Source organism: Notolepis coatsorum (genome assembly GCF_963971535.1).
Source record: "Notolepis coatsorum genome assembly, chromosome: 18".
Lineage (NCBI taxonomy): Eukaryota > Metazoa > Chordata > Actinopteri > Aulopiformes > Paralepididae > Notolepis > Notolepis coatsorum.
Genome location: NC_140182.1, coordinates 16,839,549 through 16,860,238, shown reverse-complemented (window position 1 = coordinate 16,860,238; position 20,690 = coordinate 16,839,549). Strand labels below are relative to the sequence as shown.

Here is a 20,690-nt window from a genome sequence, read left to right as displayed (position 1 = left end):
GGCTTCAACTGATACTGTTGGTATACAAATTCACACAACACTGCATGGTGGGCTGCTCGTCAGTAGCCACACACACACACACACACGTCATGACAGACAAACAACTGAGATTGTGATGCAATAATATCTTAACTGGAATGTCTGGTAGTAGTTGTCAAAGAGGTGTGATAAAGACAGACCAAGGCCACGTTTTCTGTTCACCCAAGTCTCTGGAGTCATAGCCACATGTTCTCAATACCCAGCATGGCGTCCTCCTCTGTGGGCCTCAGTGGTCTGGGCTTTTTATTAAGAGCAGACAATAAACAGTTGTTCATTATTTTTTTCCCCCTTGCGTCTCTTTTCATATCTTGTGCTCCGGCCTCCTGCTGTCTTGGCGTGTAGCCACGGTTCTGAAGAGAAACCCTATTAAAAAAAAAAGGTCTACATCATGCAGTGCTTCCGCTACATGCGTGCAGCAGTGCTGGGCTACCACCACACCTACAGCTCTGCATCGGTGGCACCACTGAAGAGAGAATGGGAAATGAACAAAACATGACAATGGAGCACAATTTCCCTTTAAACTAGCATAAACCCAGGGGTTAGAAGTAATAAAATCATAATCAAGTATCCAAATGAATGCAACAACTTGTACTAGAAGCAACAGTGGGATCGATGTGTAATCGACACCAAAGATGACCTACCACCACCACCACACCTACAAAGCTATTTTGGGGGAAACATTGTAATTCTAGTCTTCATTTTCACCACTCCAAATAATATACTGTGATTTGTGGCCATTCAGACAAATCATGGAAGGATTGGGATGAGAGTGTCCCCTGGCTGTCATCTCAGGGGGCGGGGCTCAGTGTGTCACTGTGGGAGGGGCAACACATACATGTCTGCCATTGGTGCAGAGAGGAGTCGAGCGACTGATCCCCTTCACTGCTGTTCGGCTTCTTTACCCTTTAGTTACACAAGGAAGCATCTCTCACACATCTGCGGGACTTGCGTTTGGAAGGGACCATTATTATCATCATCCGTTATCACCATGGGACTATCAAGCGATGCAAACTACAAGAAACTGGAGCAATGGTACAAGGCCAATGCTGGGACTCTCAACATGAGGAAGATGTTCGATGCCGACAAGGACCGCTTCAGCAAATTCAGGTAGCAGTCATTTAATGCTGCTATAATATGTTGCTTAACTTATTGAGTTGACTTTTAATAATAACACCCTGTCACACTCGTGCGTGCATGATGTATTTCTCCATCAGCAAGTGTAAGATATAATTATACGACATAAATCCGTCACTTTTTAGATGAGAAGGCGAGGCTCACATCATGCCATTAGACGAGCCTCGCCTTCTCATCTAAAGTGACCGATTTGTCTCGTAAATAATAATAATCTATAACCAGATCGTATGATGTGTTTACTTGACGGTGCAAATAGCGCTATATAGCATGATGCCCTGCTGCCTCCACCTGATGAATGACAAGGTCATCGTTTTCAAGTCGATGCTGTACTGCGTTCAGTTTTACAAGTAGTGGGGAAAACGTCCCATAAATGTTCCATTAAAATAACTTGACTCGTTTGATCAATTAACTACAAACACGGCTTCTTCGGCGTCCTACTTGCACATCTGTCCCCCCGGCTGCACGCCTAGTTATGTTAGTTATGTTAGTAGACAGTAGTGCGCTCAGCTGCTAGCTGCTCAGGTCAGCCATCAGTGTGTGTGACGTCATCACATCCTCATTCACTATAGTGAGATGTGACGCTCCCGAACGATCCGGTCATTTTGAACCACGGCTCTTTGGGAGAACGAAGGGTCTAACCTGAGTCATACTTTGTTTGATTGATTGACATTTTTATTTCAATTAATCATAACATACAGATAGACAGTACTGTTACATCTATACATTTATGACATACCAGATTTACAAATACAGTACTGTTTGTGATACAAAAAGTATAATTTTTTCTTTTTTTAACTATTAAATATCACTCGTGTTGGATATATCATACATACATTTGAACGATTTTAGGCGTCGTTTCCAGGGGCTTCTTTACGTATCCACGTTTGTATCAAAAATCGTATGCTATCATCAATACTATCATTTATTGAGTAACCCTCGCCCCCTAAATAATGAGGGGGAAAAAAACGACCAGCCGTAATTTTAGGCCCTTGAACGGGCACGGAGCCAAAAGACCCGGCTCCCTCCAAAGAGCCGTAATGCCCACCACCAAAAGGGGCCTTTTGTCCGTCAACCCGCTGGTATGCACTCTGCGCAGCTATTTAATAACATTTAAATTTAAATTAAATAAAACATTTGTTTAATAAAATGTCAATGTACGCCCATTGGACTCAATACAAGACTATGCGAGCACCAGCTTGGCAGGCAGCAGCAGAAGCGCCTCGTTGTTTGCGTCCAGTTTGTGTAATTGGTTTAATTCCGCGTGGCTACGTGCACTTCTGCACATTTCAACCACTGACTTGAGTCAACTGTTGCCACAAGCGCGCAAGACTACCTCCCTAGTCCTTATAGTACCATTAACCGGCTGTCGTGTGTGGCAGCGAAAGGGTTAACCTGCTGTGTCACCGCAGTGAAAGGGTTAACCATTTTGGTAGTGTGGCTTGATTGATTGAAAACTTTATTAACAGATTGCAGAATGGGTACAATACAGTACAGCTCAATACACACAATTGTTAAGGGGATGCAGACCAGAGAAAGACTTTCGTCTTGTTTACATCAGGGTCCCCCATTTTCAATTCATCAGGACATATATGACATACATGACATACAGATAGTCAGTACTGCTACATCTATACATTTATGACATACCAGATTTGCAAATGCAGTACTGTTTGTGATACAGAAGGAGTCAAGAAAAGGGAGTATATACATTTGACGTAGAAACTGTTCATTGGAGGAGGTTGGGTGGGGGGGGTTGGGTACGTTGGGATATTGAAAGGGTTAAAACTTTCAATGGCAGTGAAAGGGTTACCCGTTCTGGTAGTGTGGCAGTGAAAGGGTTAACTGGTTTACTGTTACTACAAAGTACCAGTTCAGGATCTCTTCTTGTCACGTTCTAAAAAGTGCCATGCTTTTTATCCGCAGTGGCATTGCCATTGGAAGCAACGCCCATTAAAGCTGGATGATGTTCCTCTACCAGGAGGATACACGGTGTACTATATTATTATTATCATGAATAAACCCTGTAAATCTAATTTAAACAAGCCTGTAGATTTAGGCTTTATGATACTGTTGCAAATCGAAATATGTACACAACTTTTGGATTATGAATGATTCTTCTTCTTTTCTTGGTGTAGGCCAACCGTGTGTTGATGGGTGTAAAATGTAAAAAAACAACTAGATACTCTTTCAAAAAAGATTCAACAGTATATTATGCATAATGTCATTGGTCATATAAAGTGTTTTATTTTGTAATTACATTGTGATTTTGAGATGTTTGTGCCTGTAACCAATAATAAAACCATCCCTCTTTAAATTTAACGCACAGCTTTACTGTATATTACTTTATATTTTTGTTGCTGTATTCTTATTTTAAATGTTTGACTACCTACATGTTTATTGTGAGCCATCTGGTGCTGAATTTCCCTGAGGTGAGGATCAATAAAGTACGTCTATTCTATACATTTATTTATTTATTTATTCTCTTGGACAGCACGATCCTTGAGACGGATGATGGGGAGATCCTCCTGGATTACTCCAAGAATCTGATCAACGAGGAAGTCATGGCCATGCTATTTGAAATGGTAATGAAGATCTCCTGTACCCTGATGATTGCAGTGTTTTCTCCTTTTGTATTAATTAGACCTATAAATCACACACACACAGTATTTGGCTGCTGCAACTGCCATCCCTCCTTAACCTTAAGCCCATCTCATAGTAAAACAAGCTTGAGTACCTTTTTTAAATCCTACCTCTCCATATAAACTGATTAATTATGCCCAACCAGATGTTTGGCTGTTCAGTACAGTAATGAATGTTAAATTGGCCATTCACACACACCAACTAGAAAGGTGCGCTCAGTGGAGTGCAAATCTCCGCCAGGCGGCATGTCCTAATAATAAATTTTGCCGCAAGCGGAAATTCCAGTGCCGCTTTTTCAAGCCAACATGAATAATTAGGATTTCAAAATAATTTCACGTACATGGTTCAAAAGTGTTAGGGAATATATCCTGTGTGCTTTGTAATGATTGGACAAGCGTTTTTTTGATGTATAGTCTGATTTGTGTTTCGAAAAAGTTTTGGGGAAATGTTTTAACAGCTTAATAATAAATATCCACCAAGTTTGGTGATGTTTAGACAAACATTGATTTATGGCCAAATTTGCGCCATGGAACTGGTGGTGCCCTCTATTCGGCGATTTCAAAATAGTTTTACACATGTGGTTCAACATTGTTATGAAACATATCCTGCAAGTTGTGTAATGTTTGGACAAAGGACAAATGTATTGATTTATAGTCGGAATTGTGTTAGGCCATGCTTATATATGTCCCACTTATACCGCCCCCTGGTGGTCGATTTTAATGAAACTTTAAGGATATATGTCTGGTACGTATGTGGACATATGCTGCACGTTTGGTGCCCAATGGTTGTTGACTTTGGTCTATTTATGTGCTGAGCCACGCCCTTTTGAAGTTAATTCGTCAATATTTTGAAAACTCAATCCAAAATTCAATATTGCAGAATTTATCGGTCCTTGAATCAAATTTGTAGAGTGAGGATAGATGGATGGACGTCTACCAAGGTTTGTGTAAATCAGACGTAGTTTGTGTAAATGGCGTAGGAGTTGTGACCTTTCAAAATCCAACATTTAATTATAGCGCCCCCATCAGGCCACAAATGAACAAATTCATGGACAATTTTGAATTGTCAACCAGTCTTTGTTGCTCAGCGAGGACCAACCAACCTTCTCACAAAGGACACGGTGATGAGTGTATCTATCATTAGTGATTAATCTGAGGGCAGAGTGATATACACAGTCCAGGATATATTTTTACTGTATTGCCTTGCATTCACAATAGACAACGACACGCTTTTAGGTCTGTCACTATGTCCTGCTTAGTCATTCAGGGACCCCCCCCCCACACACACACACACACGCACACGCACCTGCCGTGATGCAATGGAGTTATGCAACAACATCCTCAGTGACTGACATTTGTGCTAATGAATGTCACACAACATCATGATGTATTGTATTGGTGATGGCAACGTCGCTATATGTATTACAGGTGGTCTATATTTCAAACTTACCACAACACATAGTCGACTATTAGTTGGTTAAGAAGGCACAGCCTTTAGTGTGTACCGTTTACGCTACCAGTGGTGACATGGCACTTTGAAAGATACACTACACTGCTGGTGGGACAAAACCTCCTAACTCCATTTTTTTTTTTTTTTTATCAACTCAGTAGATCATCCTCTGTGTGTGTGTGTGGTTTTACAAAGTCTACACAATGGGAAAGCATTAAACCAATCATCTGTCTAAACTCGTAACTCTATTCGCCCTCAAATCGCCCTATTCTCAGTCCTTGCCCCACAATGGTGGAATGAACTACCCACCCCAGTTAGGACAGCCGAATCACGTCCAATCTTTCGCCGTCGACTAAAGACGCACTTCTTCAACCATTATCTGAAAAAAAAAAAAATCTAACCATAACTAACCTTACTCTCATGCACTTGTCCTAATAAACTAACCTACACTGTAACACGCAACACTTTGATGAATATTGTTACTCAGCTGATAGAGTTGTGCCCTTCCTGATGACTTGTCGTACAGAACTTGTAAGTCGCTTTGGATAAAAGCGTCAGCTAAATGACTTAAATGTATCTGTGTTTGTTTTTTTTCATCTGCTGAAAAGTTGGTGTAACTGAGGGGTACAATTCCCTGACTGTATTGATAAGTATGGTATCATTAAACCACTACCGCTTTATGTACTTTAATTACTGGCCATACAGTACATGATATATAAATATGATGAACACTTCCCACAATGAATCGGTTCTACACAAAGTTGTCTTTAAGTATTTATTGCAGCAAAAGGTACATAATATACTTCTCTATTATACTTTGGATGCGCTTATAAGGCAAAGGAATGTGCGTAGGCAAATCAATAATGAATGTCCATTCTCTGGTTACGCAGGAGGTAATTATACAACCTGAATCTTAGGGAATTATATCTATGGTACACTAGTAATATATAGCGGGAGATACTGGAAGGGTCCCCCCGGTTGTAAGCCAGCAGGGGTAGAGGATCTGTCGGTAGTAGAGAGTCTGGTCAACGATGACTAAGGAGACTCCAAGTACAGGAGACGGTGCAATAGTCTCTTGATCCACAGACTAATACAGCTGTTCTCCGTAGACTGTAGCTCCACAGTGAAGAAAGCTAGCCGGCCTCAGGCTCTCTGAGGCGCGGACTCGACTTGGCTCCTCACAGGGTAAATCCCACACGTGTAGGCGTCGGCGATTCTCCGCTCCATAAATCACAGGACCAAAACAAATATAATCCAGCCGCAAAGGGCTATGTAGTCGTCGGGTAGATTAATCCAGTGTACATGTCCACACGGTTCTCGTCTAGGGCTCCTCGGGTGAAAGCGCCATGAAAGCAGCCCAGCCTGGATAAGCACTCTAGCTGGTACGAGGAAGCGTTGGTGATGCTGGTCACTGTAGAACTTTAGCCGCACGATACACTATACACAAATAGACTATTACTGACTTAATAGAAATATGTCGCACTCGACGGTATAGCGCCAAACTCTGACAATTCAGTTATTAATTCGCACGCGGTCTCAATGCTCTATTTGGGGCCAAACAGGCCATACTTCACCACACGGAGTATCGTGGGTGAGGCTTCAACTTATTGGGTAACTCTACTTCTGTATTCACCTGCGCCATATTTATATGCACGGCGAACAATCTAGTGCCAACCTCATTTCTGTCTCGTATCCCTGGGCAAGGCCGGGCATGTACAGACATGTCTTGACGGTGACTTTGAACCTGACTCCGGAGGCATGGCCCTGGCGCTTGTGGACCGCTGTCCAATAGGAGAATGAAATATTATGGTCTGTACTAGGCTAAAGGGACATTCCGTGTATATGTACAAGGAATATACAAGGGATATCAAATGATATACAAATACTATGCAATATATATCAATAAATAAATATATATATTCGGTTTAATCTGATCCTTTGTAACAGTTGGGTTTTTGGAGTTATGAGGTTTTGTCCCGCCAGCAGCGACTAGATACACTGGTTAACCCCCTATGTCATAGGGCCTATGACCTACCTGTATGCTAACACGTGGTGGAAAACTAACAATACCCTGTTTTGAAAATGCCTGTCGTCTAAAAGGTTGCATTGTTCTATATTAGGCTAGCGCATCTTTGGGAATGTGGGAACACAGTCGAAACAAGTTATGGACATTAAAAACACTACTTCCTCTTCAAAATGCTCTTGCCTAAGAGAGAGCGGCCCAGAGTGTTGCCACACGTGCCAGCGACTGTTGTAATCCCTGTGCAATGCGTGTGTTTTAATAACACGCTCAATCCGTGTTTCCACACGCTCAACCCCGTCTTCCCTTCTCCACAGGCCAAGTCTAGGGGGGTGGCAGAGGCCAGAGACGAGATGTTCTCTGGGGAAAAGATCAACTTCACTGAGGTAATCATGCCAACTGTAAACGGGACTGCATTTTATATAGTGCGCTTTTATCCAAAGCGCTTTTAAACATCCTCATGCCGCACATTCACTCACGTACTGTACTGTACACACACCCGCCTACGGTGTGCGTTTAGGGGTTCAGGGTCTTGCTCAATGACACTTTGCCATGAGGAGCTGGGATTGGAACCAAGGAACCTTCAGATCACGACTGCTCTAAGCCACTCATCAAGGAACACGCCAACATTTTGGGAAATTAGCTTACCGTCTTCTCCAGAGAGGGACAAGAAGATAGATACCAGTTTCCTCTCTGTGCGTTCAGTAGAAGGCTATCTGGGGGGCGTGTACCGGTTCCGCAACAGTAAGTGACTTCCGGGTAGGCCTGATTGGCCCCGACAGGCACGTGACGCGGCAAACTCAGGACGCGCAACGAGGCTGCTGAGAGCTGTCGCGCGGAAATAGGCTGTCTATTGCCATTCTCTAACACAAACTCTAACCTTAACCAGCTCCTTAACAGCGCCTAAACTTAACCGTTCTAACCTTAACCAACTCCGAAACAATGCCTAACCTTAACCTTAACCTTAACCATGCCTAACCTTAACCATAGAAAGAATATTGCCATTCTCTAACACAAACTCTAACCTTAACCAGCTCCTTAACAGCGCCTAAACTTAACCGTTCTAACCTTAACCAACTCCGAAACAATGCCTAACCTTAACCTTAACCATGCCTAACCTTAACCGGCGAAAGAATACACGTTAAAAAAAAAATCACGTTAAAAAAAAAAATTCGATGGGATTCAAACTCGTCAACAACGGACCGCAGGATCGCAGGACCGCTGCTCTGCGAGGTGAGCTAAAGCGCTGAATGAAAGTCATAGCGGATTTGGACGGTTACATCATTCCGCAAGCTCTGCCGCGCGGCAGAGAAAGTTGCGCGTCACGTGCCTGTCGGGGCCAATCAGGCCTACCCCGGAAGTCACTTACTGTTGCGGAACAGTTACACGCATCTGGGGGTGGCCGGGTGGCGCAGTGGTCTAAGCGTCTGCCCACCACCACAGACAGTGGGATCGCTTCCGGGTTGGCCGACTGTCCATACTAACACAATTGGCAGTGTTAGAGGGTGGGAAAAACCCGGCGAGGGTGGGTCCTGGTTGTTGTAAAAAAGCGACTCCTACAGATCGGTCGGGGCGCCTGCACAGCGAGGTCGGATCCTGGGGGAGGTAGTGTCCTCCACACGTTACACTCCCCCAGTGAGAGTCCTCGCTGCCAGGTGAAAAGAAGTGGGGATTGGCTACACATGTGTCGGAGGAAGCATGCGATAGTCTCCGCCCTCCCAGACCGACGGTAGGGGGCAGAGTGCGCAACAACCAGGTAGGGGATTGGGAATTGGCATAACGACTAACATTGGGAGAAAAACGGAAAAAGAAAGGGGGGAAATTGGGAAAAAGAGAAGGTAAAAAGAAAAAAGCTATCTGGCTGCACGTTAGCCTAGCTTAGCACAATGAATGGAAGCGTGGACTGTATTGCCTTGCATTCACAATAGACAACGACAAGCTTTGAGGTCCGTCACTACGTTCTGCTTAGTCGTTCAGCGAAACCCCCCCCCCCCTCCGCACACACGCACGCACGCCTGCCATGATGCAATGGAGTTATGCAACAACATCCTCCTCAGTGACGGACATTTGTGCAAATGAATAATGTCACACAACAAGATGTGTCATCATGATGTATTGTGGTGGTCTATATTTCAAACTTACTTCAAGATAAAAAAAATGGTGTACTTTGTGTGTGTAGGGCCGTGCCGTGCTGCACACCGCCCTGCGTAACCGCTCCAACACGCCTGTCCTTTTTGAGGGCAACGACGTCATGCCAGAGGTCAACAGGGTTCTCAACAAGATGAAGGCCTTCTGTCAAGTGAGTAGAGTGTGTGTGTGTGTGCGTGTGCGTTCATGTACACGCAGTTCAAACCTCAGGTTACAGTTGTTTCTTCTGTTGTGTGTATAATCGAGTCCTAGTTCTGTATGCTGGCGCTACAACTCGACCACAGTAAAAACGACACGGCTCACCACAACAAACCTCTCGTTCTGTTTGCACACAGAAGGGTCTTAACCTGAATGTTTTGGTCTCACAGAAAGTGCGCAGCGGGAAGTGGAAGGGCTTCAGTGAAAAGGCCATCACTGACGTCGTCAACATCGGCATCGGCGGCTCCGACCTGGTGAGTGATTGTCTGTATTAATCATGTCTCTCCAGCCCACGTTCCTATTATCCTTCTTTTCTATTTGAGAAATTGGGCGTGTTTTATTACATAATAATAACCAAATCTCCATGGAGATCCATGGTATTTATAACTCGGGGCCCTCAATACAGTAGGAAAACATGTCACGTTTTCAGATGCTCGAGGTGCATGCTAGTTAAGGGTGTGTAAGCTCATAATGACAAGATTCTATGAGTTTATGAGTATCTTTAAAAAAAAAATATATATAGGCACGGCTGGGTGGCGCAGCGCACATTGCGCTCGTCACCAATGCAAGAGACACCGGGTTCGACTCCGGCTGTCGGCGTTGCCTCCGGCTTGGGCCAGCCGTCATACTAACTCAATTGGCAGAGTTAGCGGGTGGAAGTCGATGGGTGGTAATCTGGACGTTTTGGACAGCGACTCCTACAGGTCGGTTGGGGATGCCTGCACAGCAGAGACAGGAAATGGCGGGGGTAGTGTAAGCCTCCCACACGTTACACCTCGCCAATGAGAGTCCGCGCTGGCAGGTGAAAAGATGTGACAGGCTGCCTCCTCGTGTATCGGAGGGGACACGTGATGCAAGGCTTCTATCCTCCCTACAACCAGGCCAGTGGGGGGCATATGCGAGCAACGTTCAAGACAGGGGAGGGGAGAATTGGCACAGTGGAATTGGGATGGGATAAAAAAATAGAAAAAGAGGAGAAAAAGTGGATACAAAAAAAATATATATATATCGTGGAAATGACACCCAATGCGCTATCAGATCACTGCTACTTAATCCTGAAAGCAACATTTGGTACATTATCTACCCGGGCCCCAAGATGGCGTTTTAATTCGATGCTGCTTAACAACAAGGAATTCATTACACAAATTAAAGAAGCTCTCACAGTATTCCTACAAGTTAATACTAACTCGGTGCAAGATCCCAGAATATTATGGATGTCGGTAAAGAGTATGATCAAAGATTTCTCGGATAGATTTACCTCCATATTGCGCAAAAATCAAAACACAAAACTGTCTGAAAAGGAAACGCTTTACTCAACGCTTTTTAATTCTTTAAAATACAACAACTCTACTAGACTAGATAACCAAGTTAACATTCTAAAGACCGAGATCAAAGCAATGTACAGACAAAAATCGGAATTGCAAATACGCAGCACTAGACAACAGCAGTACTTCCAAGGTTCTAAACCTAGTCACCTATTAGCCATGCGACTAAGAATTAATGCAAAATTTGCAGATATAACTGCCATTAGGAAACAACAAGCTCTAGTAACAGAACCCAAAATAATAAACGATACATTCAAAGAATTCTACTCCGATTTATATAACTCAGAAACGACCTTTGTTCAGGACAAATTAGACACATATCTTAATCAAATTACTCTCCCTAAACTTACAGATGAAGACGCTAAACAGTTAGAAGTACCGATCACATTAGAAGAACTCAAGAAGGCCATATCCGGAATGAAAAACGGCAAAGCTCCGGGAATTGACGGTATCCCATCAGAAATGTACATTTCTTGCTGGGACATATTTGGACCCTTATTACTAAATATGATCTTATACTCAGTCAAAGAGGGAAGCTTCATCGAACACCAAAATACCGCACTCATTTCAGTTCTTCACAAAAAAGACAAAGACCCCACTGAATGCGGTAGTTACCGTCCTTTAAGCCTCCTCGGAACCGATGTCAAACTGTACTCTAAGATATTAGCCATCAGATTGCAAAAGCATATGACGTCTTTAGTTCATACGGACCAAACAGGCTTCATAAAAGGTCGCCTGATCAATGATAACATAAGGCGAATACTGCACGTACTAGATACAGACAAAGAGGACTTCACACCTAAGGCGATACTATCCCTGGATGCTATGAAAGCATTTGACAGGTTGGAATGGTCGTTTCTATGGGCAGTATTGGAAAGGATGGGGTTAGGAAAAGGTTTCATTGATATGATTAAAGTACTATACAAGGACCCATCGGCCATGATTACAACAGGCACAATCATCTCCAAAATCTTTCCGGTATCACGCTCTGCCAGACAGGGTTGCCCTCTTAGTCCCGGACTATTCAATTTATCATTAGAGCCTTTAGCACAATATATAAGACAATCCCAATCCATAGAACCAATCGTAATCAAGGGCACACAACAAAAAATTAGTTTATATGCGGACGACGTAATATTGTTCATGCAAAACCCCAACACCACATTGCCTCATCTGCTCAAGTTGATTGAGAACTTTGGTGATCTATCGGGATTTAAGATAAATTGGCCGAAGTCGGCTTTCCTTCCACTTAACACCCCTGCAAAAAAAGGTATAACCCTCCCAGGTGCGATACCGATGGTAAAACATTTCAGATGCTTGGGAGTGGAAATATTCCCCACCATAAGACAAACGGTGAAGCACAATTACACAAAAATACAGAACAAAATCAAGGACGACCTGGACAGGTGGGCAAAACTTAAAAACTCAGTACAGGCAAGGGTATCAATAGTTAAGATGGATGTATTACCAAGAATCAATTTCTTCAGCTCAATGCTTCCGTTACCTCCTCCAGAGGGCTACTGGAAAAGATTACAAACCTCCACATACAAATTTATTTGGAATAACAAACCGCCTCGCATAAAAAGATCCACCGCACAGAGAAGTAAAGCAGACGGTGGCATGGCAGTCCCAGATTTTTTACAATATTTTAATGCCTTCACATTAAGACCATTGAAGAAGATATGGTTTGACCCCGAGGCTTTGGTATCTTGGAGAGAATTAGAAGAAAACATAGTAGCCCCACAGAGATTGAAAGACATAGCATACACTAAACTTTCAATCAAGCATTGTGAGCGAGAATTTGGCCCAATAATAACCCATGCAATCAGGACATGGCGGGAAACTCAAAGGAAATTTCCTAACAATCAAGTATGGCATAATCACACTCCCATATTCAATAACAATGCTCTCTTAATGGGAAAACGACCTATAAGATTCCCTGTATGGGAAGAAAGAGGCATACACTCATTAGGGGATATTTTTAATAACAAGGGCCTCTGTAGTTATGTCGAAATATGCATAAAGTTTAACCTCACCGAGTCCACATGGCTTTTTTACATACAGTTAAAACTTTGTATGAGATCTCACGGTGTTCCATTACACATACCAATTGAACACCACAGATACCACAAATTTTTCTATGACAGAAATACATTGGGAGGTTTTGTATCAGGTTTTTATTCACAATTACTAACGTCCTCGTACGAAACCCTTCAACTAGACAATGTCTGGAGGAGGGATATACCAGACCTGGAAAATGACTTTGATTGGCAAGGAGCCTGGGCAAATGTCCGACTTACATCAAGGAACCCGGATCATCAACAAATCAATCTGAACTATATTCACAGGACATACTTGACTCCTATAAGGCTGTGCAAAATGGGGCTTATACAAAACTCCAAATGCTCCCAATGTACAAATGGGGACGAAGGAACATTTATGCACATGTATTGGGACTGCCCACCAGTTAAGGCATTCTGGGAAGATGTGTCCCAACAATTATCAATACTCGTATTTTGGAATATACCTGTACACCCCGCGGTATTGCTATTGAATGATGTTTTTGAGTTTGCAGTGAACCCACAACTAAAAAGATTGGTTTTATCGGGTATCACAGTAGCTAAAAAACTGATTGCATCACGTTGGTTTCAACCGGAAAAAATGTGCCGGAAAGTGTGGTTTCTTACATATCTTGATGTGATATATCAAGAAATATCAACAGCAAGAATTCTAGGGCTCAATGAATCCAAAATGTTAATGTGGTTAGAAGTGGTGGAGAGAATAAAAGCTAGCCTATAATGGTGATGTCTGGTTAGGAGTGAGGGATAATAGAGGTACTATCCAAGAGGGGGTCCGGGAGGGGGGGATTTGAGCTGGAGCATATGTGTGTAGGGTTTTAGAAAATAGGTATTCGGGGTATATTATATACTAACATTTATATAATTGTAACTTCGCTGGATATACACGGTATACGGTTAAAATGTTATTATTGACTATTTTTGTTTTATCCTGTTTCTGTACTTGCATATATTTTAACCACCTTTACTGAAAGTTTCATTATACATTGTGTGTTGAGTACTGACTTTTAATAAGTTTTGTTTTGCAATAATAAAAAAAATTAAAAAAAAAAAAAAAAAAAAAATATATATATATTAGAGCTGGGCCGTTAACGGCGTTAACGTGCTGCGTTAACGCTATACTAGTATCGCGCGATAATATAATTAACGCATTAATCTAAAAAAAAAAAAAAAATTTTTTTTTTTTTTTTTTACATTTTTTTTTCTACCTTTATTTACCCAGGGTAGGTTCGCTGAGCACAGATGTTCTTTTCCATTCACACCTGGGAGCTGCCCAGTACAACCACAGTTGACACCATTGGCCACTGAGCAACTCCACTGGAGCAGTTGATTCAAGCCATGTCACATAGTTCAAGTTTGAAATGATTCTTTCTGTTTTGCTCCTGAGAGTGTGCTAGATACTGTACTGTACTGGTAATATTATGTATTTGTGTTAACTTCTGAATAAAACAACTTATTAAACACAAGTACATCTTATTGAACATTATTTTGATATTTCATTACCAATTATCATAGCAAAACAGCTTTTTCAAACAGTCTGTAATGCATTTTGGAAACGGGAGATGGGCTAATGGTGTAATGGGCCACCTGGCCTGAGAAACATAAGGAGGAAAGAAAAAGTAAGGACTTTCTTCTGGTCATTATTTGGGTAGAACACACATATTTTGAATGCCTTCGGCAGTTTTTTTTTTTTTTTTTTTTGAGCAATTTTAATCTAGATTAATCTAGATTAAATCCAGGATTGCAGATAGATTAATCTAGATTAAAAGAATTAATCTATGCCCACCTCTAATATATATATATATTTGACAGTGGGTTTGCACCCTTAATTGCTGCTTGCAGCTATATTGTTACTGGGTGCAGCAGTGCCCAGACATGTCATGATTTATGCATCTATGACGGTGTGTCCTTGCTGTGTTACAGTCTTATGTTCTGAACAGGACTGTAGCCCTGAGCTTTTACAGCTCGAGTCATTATTGCTCTACACGAGTACAATAGTGAGTCATGGGGACACAGTATATCGTTCCCCTGAGCTAAAACAACATGGACGTGGCGTTGGTATTGAAATGGGGAGTTATAAGCTATGAGAAGCAGGAGGTGAAAACTATTTTAAGGAATTCATTAAAGGTCTTATAACACTGTACCCTTAAAGGTTTTATAACGCAGTACACGTAAAGGTTTTATAACACACTACCCTTAAAGGTTTTATAACACAGTACCCTTAAAGGTTTTATAACACAGTACACTTAGGGCGCGTTCACACCTACCCTGTTTGGTCCACTTTAAGGCTGAGGTTAGACTAGTGTATTCCTGGCGTTTTTTTATACGTTTTTGACGACGTATCATGTCCTATCTACACAGAAACGCGTTTTTTGGCGTTTTTTTGTGGATACGGCTGAAACGCAAAATTGTGTTTGCGTTTGGAGATACGCAAAAAAAACGCCAGGAATACAGCGTGTAGTCAGCACGGAGCAGTTGTTGCGAAAACGCCCATGCGCAGTAGATACCATCTGCGTGCCCTTCCTGTGTACAGTGTGTGTGTTTGGGACGCGTGTAGCTTAATGACAAGCAAGCAGTGCAAAAATGCGGAAGCATTCGTCACCGCACGCCACTACGGTAAAGCGCCTTTCTTTTCAGGCCCGCTTTGGGAGCTGTCGCGCGGAAATAGGCTGTCTATTGCCATTCTCTTTGACAAACTCTAACCTTAACCAGCTCCTTAACAGCGCCTAAACTTAACCGTTCTAACCTTAACCAACTCCGAAACAATGCCTAACCTTAACCTTAACCTTAACCATGCCTAACCTTAACCGGCGAAAGAATACACGTTAAAAAAAAATCACGTTAAAAAAAAATATTTGATCGGATTCGAACTCGCCAGCAAACGAGCCATAGGATCCACAGCCATGCAGTCTTGCAAATTGAGCTATTTCTGGATATTGAATAAGGGGCGGTGACTTATATATATTGAGCTCCGCTCGTGTCGAACCAAGGCGGGATCTCATGCGCATGCGCCTCGCGCGAGCACGCCGGCGCACGCACGCACCTGAGCGAGCACGCCGCCGCCGGTGCACGCACCTGGGCGCTGGGCGAAGGAAAATGAAAGGCGCATTACCGCACGCCACTACGGTAGAATGCTTCCGCATTCTTGCACTGCTTGCTTGTCATTAAGGAACAGGCGTTTGGGACAGAGCTCCGTGTCCCAAATAGCTTCAGCTACCATGTGTTGTCAAGTTATTGTTATAAGGACCCCAGTCCAAGCTACAACAGTCTGCATTCCCTTAACAATTGTTTGTATTGAGCCGTATTGTATTGTACCCATATGCAATATGTTAAATAAAGTTTACATCCATTCATTCTGCTAGCATTACCGATTGCATGAGCTGGCTAACGTGAGCTATCAGGATTCAGACCCTGTTAGCTCAGAGTTCCTCTTTCAACTTAACAAGCATTAAACAAAATGGCCCAGTCATCTATTCACCTTTGTTTAATACACACAGCGTTGTCTCTAATGTTATCTAACTACTGATAGCTCGCGATATCATCAGTTTCGTGCTGGCTAAGTAGCGTGAGCTAACGTTAGCTTCTAGCCACAATGCTATATTGTTATAATGGCATACTCCATTGACGTTAGCATGCAGCTAACAATGCTACCGATCGTTTTTAGACTAAACTATCTGCTCTTGGTGGTCACTTGTGTTGATGTTAGTTTTGTTTCATCAACAAATGACAGGCAGAACACACAGTGAATGTATCCGTTTTGTTTATTGCACTTTTATTAGGCTTTGCTGAAAAAAGAATTGCTGCATTGAGTGAGCAAGCAAGATGGTGGCGCGGCATAGGCGCCTGCCTTATTGACATTTCTTTGCTGGAGCTTCCACCAGGAAGTGTATTGGCACATTCGTTCTGATTGGTTGAAATTGCCTTCATGTTTGCCACCTACTGCCACCTACTGCTTTGGCAGTGTACTACATCAGTGTGCTTGGCTGACAAAAACGAAAAAAAAAACGAAAGTGTGACTCAGGCGCACGACGTCGCGGCGATACGCATAAGAAAACAATACGAAGATGATACGAAAGGTGTAACCTCTGCCTAAGTGGACCATGGTCCCTTTAGATCAATAGTCTGTTTCGTTTGTACAGGTGTGAACACAAACCGAACTATTTTGAGGACCAAACAACCAAACCATGGTCCTCTTGAAAAGTTGGGACTCGGTTTGTTTCAAAGTGCACCATGGTGCGTTTGCTGTTGGTGTGAACGCGATCGAACTTTATATAGTACCTAATCTAGAGCAAATTAGTGACGGGTGCCTAGTGGCGGCTGGCACGTGACCCAACTTGACAGCGCCAAGTGACAATCAAATGTATTTATATAGCACGTTTAAACATGACGCTTGTCAACCAAAGTGCTTCACATAGCTAAGCTAAGAACAAAGAAAAGTATAAAATAAACAGAAAAATAAAATAAAATCAACGGATAGACAAAGGAAAAACGGAACAACACGTCAACGAGTACAGCAAGAGTCAAAGTGAGTCAGGGAAGGCCAGGCGATATAGGTGGGTTTTGAGTTTTGATTTAAAAGACTCGATGGAGGGGGCAGATTTAATGGACATGGGGATGCTGTTCCAGAGGTCAGGGGCTGCGACCGCAAAAGTACGTCCCCCCCCCTGGACTTGAAGTTAGACCTACGGGTGGTTAGGAGACCCTTATCAGCCGATCTGAGGGCCCTGGTGTTGGTATAGGGGGTGAGGAGGTCTGCTAGGTAAGCAGGGGCCTTACCATTTAGGGCTTTGTAAACCAATAAAAGGACCTTGAAGTCTATTCTAAAGCGCACCGGGAGCCAGTGGAGGGAGGCAAGTACAGGGGTGATGTGAGCTCTCTTCCGGGTACCTGTGAGCAGTCTAGCGGCAGCGTTTTGGGGCAGTTGTAGACGGGCTATGGTGGATTTATTTAGCCCCAGGTACAGGGAGTTACAGTAGTCTAAGCATGAGGATATGAAGGCGTGAATTACTCTTTCCAGGTCTGAGGGGGAGAGAATGGCCTTGATCCTGGCTATGGACCGGAGCTGGAAAAAGCACCCCTTCACCACCGAGTTTACCTGCCTATTGAAGGAAAACTCTGGGTCAAATAGCATGCCCAGGTTTTTAACAAAGGGCTTGACTAGGGGAGACAGGTTACCCAGGCTGCTGGCAATGACACTGGTTTGGTTCGGAGGGCCACAGCTTGCGCGCGACCCAACTCAAATGGCGCGCGGACAGTCTCTCTAGACTCGCAGTCTCTCTTCCTCTCTCTCTACTCGACTTGCGCCGCGCTCGTAATGACAGTATCTCTCTCATTGCGCTGTCGGCAACTGTTTTTACGTTTGAGTGCTATAGTCCAATAGATGAATGACGTGGCGACTGTATGTCCTTTGTTTACAAATTAGATCCGCACCAAAAAGGGTAGTGTGAACGCAGACCAAAATCAAACAATATATCATTTTCACATTTGGTCCACCAGAAAGTCCGGACTATCCGCGGACTCAGGTGTGAACACGCCCTTAAAGGTTTTATAACACCGTACCCTTAAAGGTTTTATAACGCAGTACCCTTAAAGGTTTTATAACACAGTACCCTTAAAGGGGACATGTACTATAAATGTCATTTTTCAGTCTCTAGCATTGTATTATAGTAATAGGAGTTAGTATCAATGTGTTTTAGTGTCTAAATACCATATTGGCGGATTGCTCTGATTCAGCTCAGATAATTTCCTGCTCCAGTAAATTAGTCCATCCTGATTTGAAGGCCTGAGTCACGTCATTCAGGCTCTGGGTAGAAGACAGTGATGTGATTGGCTCTGTGGTTGTAGCTAATGCCCGCCCAAAATCTACCTAGACGATACACGCAGACTAGACGGCGAGTGGAAAACCACTTCCTCATACTGCGAGGCAGTGAAACCCGACACCTCTGCATACTCTGGAGGGAGAGAGAGAGAGAGAGAGATAGAGAGGGAGGGAGCACTTGGGGGGGGGGGGGGGGGGACCTGCCGCGCCACATGGGAGAGGGGAGGAAGGGAGGCCCCCCCCCCCCACAAGCTGCCGCAGGGAGAGAAAAAACGAAAGGAAGAGACGGCCTGTCTTTTTTTTCTCTCTCTCTCTCTCTCTCTCTCGCACCCCCCCCCCCTCTCTCTCTCTCTCTCTCTCTCTATCTCTCTCTGTCTACCAGTCGCAGACTGTGTGGACTGACTGTCACTCAAAGTGCTTATGGGCGGAGCCAGGCCATAACAGCCTGAAATCTTGAAGCTGGAAAATGATGGTTTTGAGTACTTGATTAGAAATATAAAACAATGCATTTTTTTTGAAAAAAAACGTACAGATGTCTTCAATAGACTTAACAGGAATTGTGTAAAGTTGCCCAAATAGTGCTAGGAATAGCAGTACATGTCCCCTTTAACACTTTGAGAGCCAGTCCGTGTTTTCCTTTTTACCCCCTTGAATGCCCACATCCACTCCAATGTTAACGTTAATATCGCCTAATCTATGTTTTAAATTATGGCTGTCTGTGTCTAATCTGCCCGTCGCTTATCAAAGACTCATTTTCCAGTCAACATTGTTATGGCAGATTGTTTTTTTATCGCTTCATTTCCGTTTGATAGCATTTTGAAAATCACTCGTTTTCGTGGAAAAAACAACACATTCTATGATAATCGCCTTTTACTGGAATATTCCAGAATGTTGTCATTTTTCGGCCTATTTATGAATAGTTTTCAAATAAACGCTAGATGATCGATAGTATAATGTACGCATTCACGCTCGTGCCGCCAGGTGAAAATCGATTCTCCTATTTCCTGACCGCGAGCAGAGTCAAACAGCCTATCACCATAATCACATAAAAGCTTATATCTGTGAAAACGGGTCTGATTATCCTAATACTGATAACATAGATTCCTTACCTGAGATCAGATGGTATCCAAATGGTTTATTCCAATTCCCGATCGCCATTAGAAAAAATCGCTCATTTGATTGATCCATCGTGTATACAGTAAAACACATAATTATTCCCCGCGGCTCGGAGGCTCCAGAGTGAACTCTGGTAGACCCCGGTTACATGAGTGAGAAGTAAAATGTGCAGTGCGGGGTGTTTTTTCCCATTGAGTCCAATCCAAAAGGGTGATTTACCATCTGGGAGACGATAGGGGGCGCTTTTTTCACATCTGAGCGCCTGGGGTGACTGGATCTCCAACGGTAGACTCGCTTGATGCAATATGATTTCAGATCGCTAATTAAAAAAAAACGAATAAAACGAATATTCTCGTGAGTGGGCATTCAACCCGGGGGGTAATAACACGAGAACTCGTGGGTGGCATTCAAAGTGTTAAAGGTTTTTATAACACCATTGTAGTGATTGTAATGGTACATAATTCACCCACAGACTATTGTTAGGAACATTCTAGAACATTAGTGCCGCCCGAACATTCTGGAACGTTTGTGGATGTCATGGCAGAACATTCTAGAACCTTAGGGCTGCCCGATCATTCTGGAACGTTCGTGATGATGTCATAGTAGACCATGCTGGACCGTTGGTGATGATGTCATAGTAGTCCATGCTGGACCATTGGTGATGATGTCATAGTAGGCCATGCCATGCTGGACCGTTGGTGATGATGTCATACTAGAACCTTCTA

At 43.2% G+C, this 20,690-nt stretch overlaps 1 protein-coding gene across 1 annotated transcript in view; it reads left to right on the top strand.

Annotated features, from left to right (window-relative positions):
• The first annotated feature begins 937 nt into the window (after nucleotides 1–937).
• Nucleotides 938–20,690, top strand: part of gpia (glucose-6-phosphate isomerase a) — a 35,142-nt gene continuing 15,389 nt past the window's right edge. Inside the window, exons 1-5 of the mRNA XM_084335316.1 lie at nucleotides 938–1,146; nucleotides 3,665–3,755; nucleotides 7,600–7,668; nucleotides 9,462–9,581; nucleotides 9,799–9,882. Of these exons, the coding sequence (XP_084191442.1) occupies nucleotides 1,028–1,146; nucleotides 3,665–3,755; nucleotides 7,600–7,668; nucleotides 9,462–9,581; nucleotides 9,799–9,882 (483 nt within the window). The 5' untranslated portion in view covers nucleotides 938–1,027. The remainder of the gene's footprint in view (nucleotides 1,147–3,664; nucleotides 3,756–7,599; nucleotides 7,669–9,461; nucleotides 9,582–9,798; nucleotides 9,883–20,690) is intronic.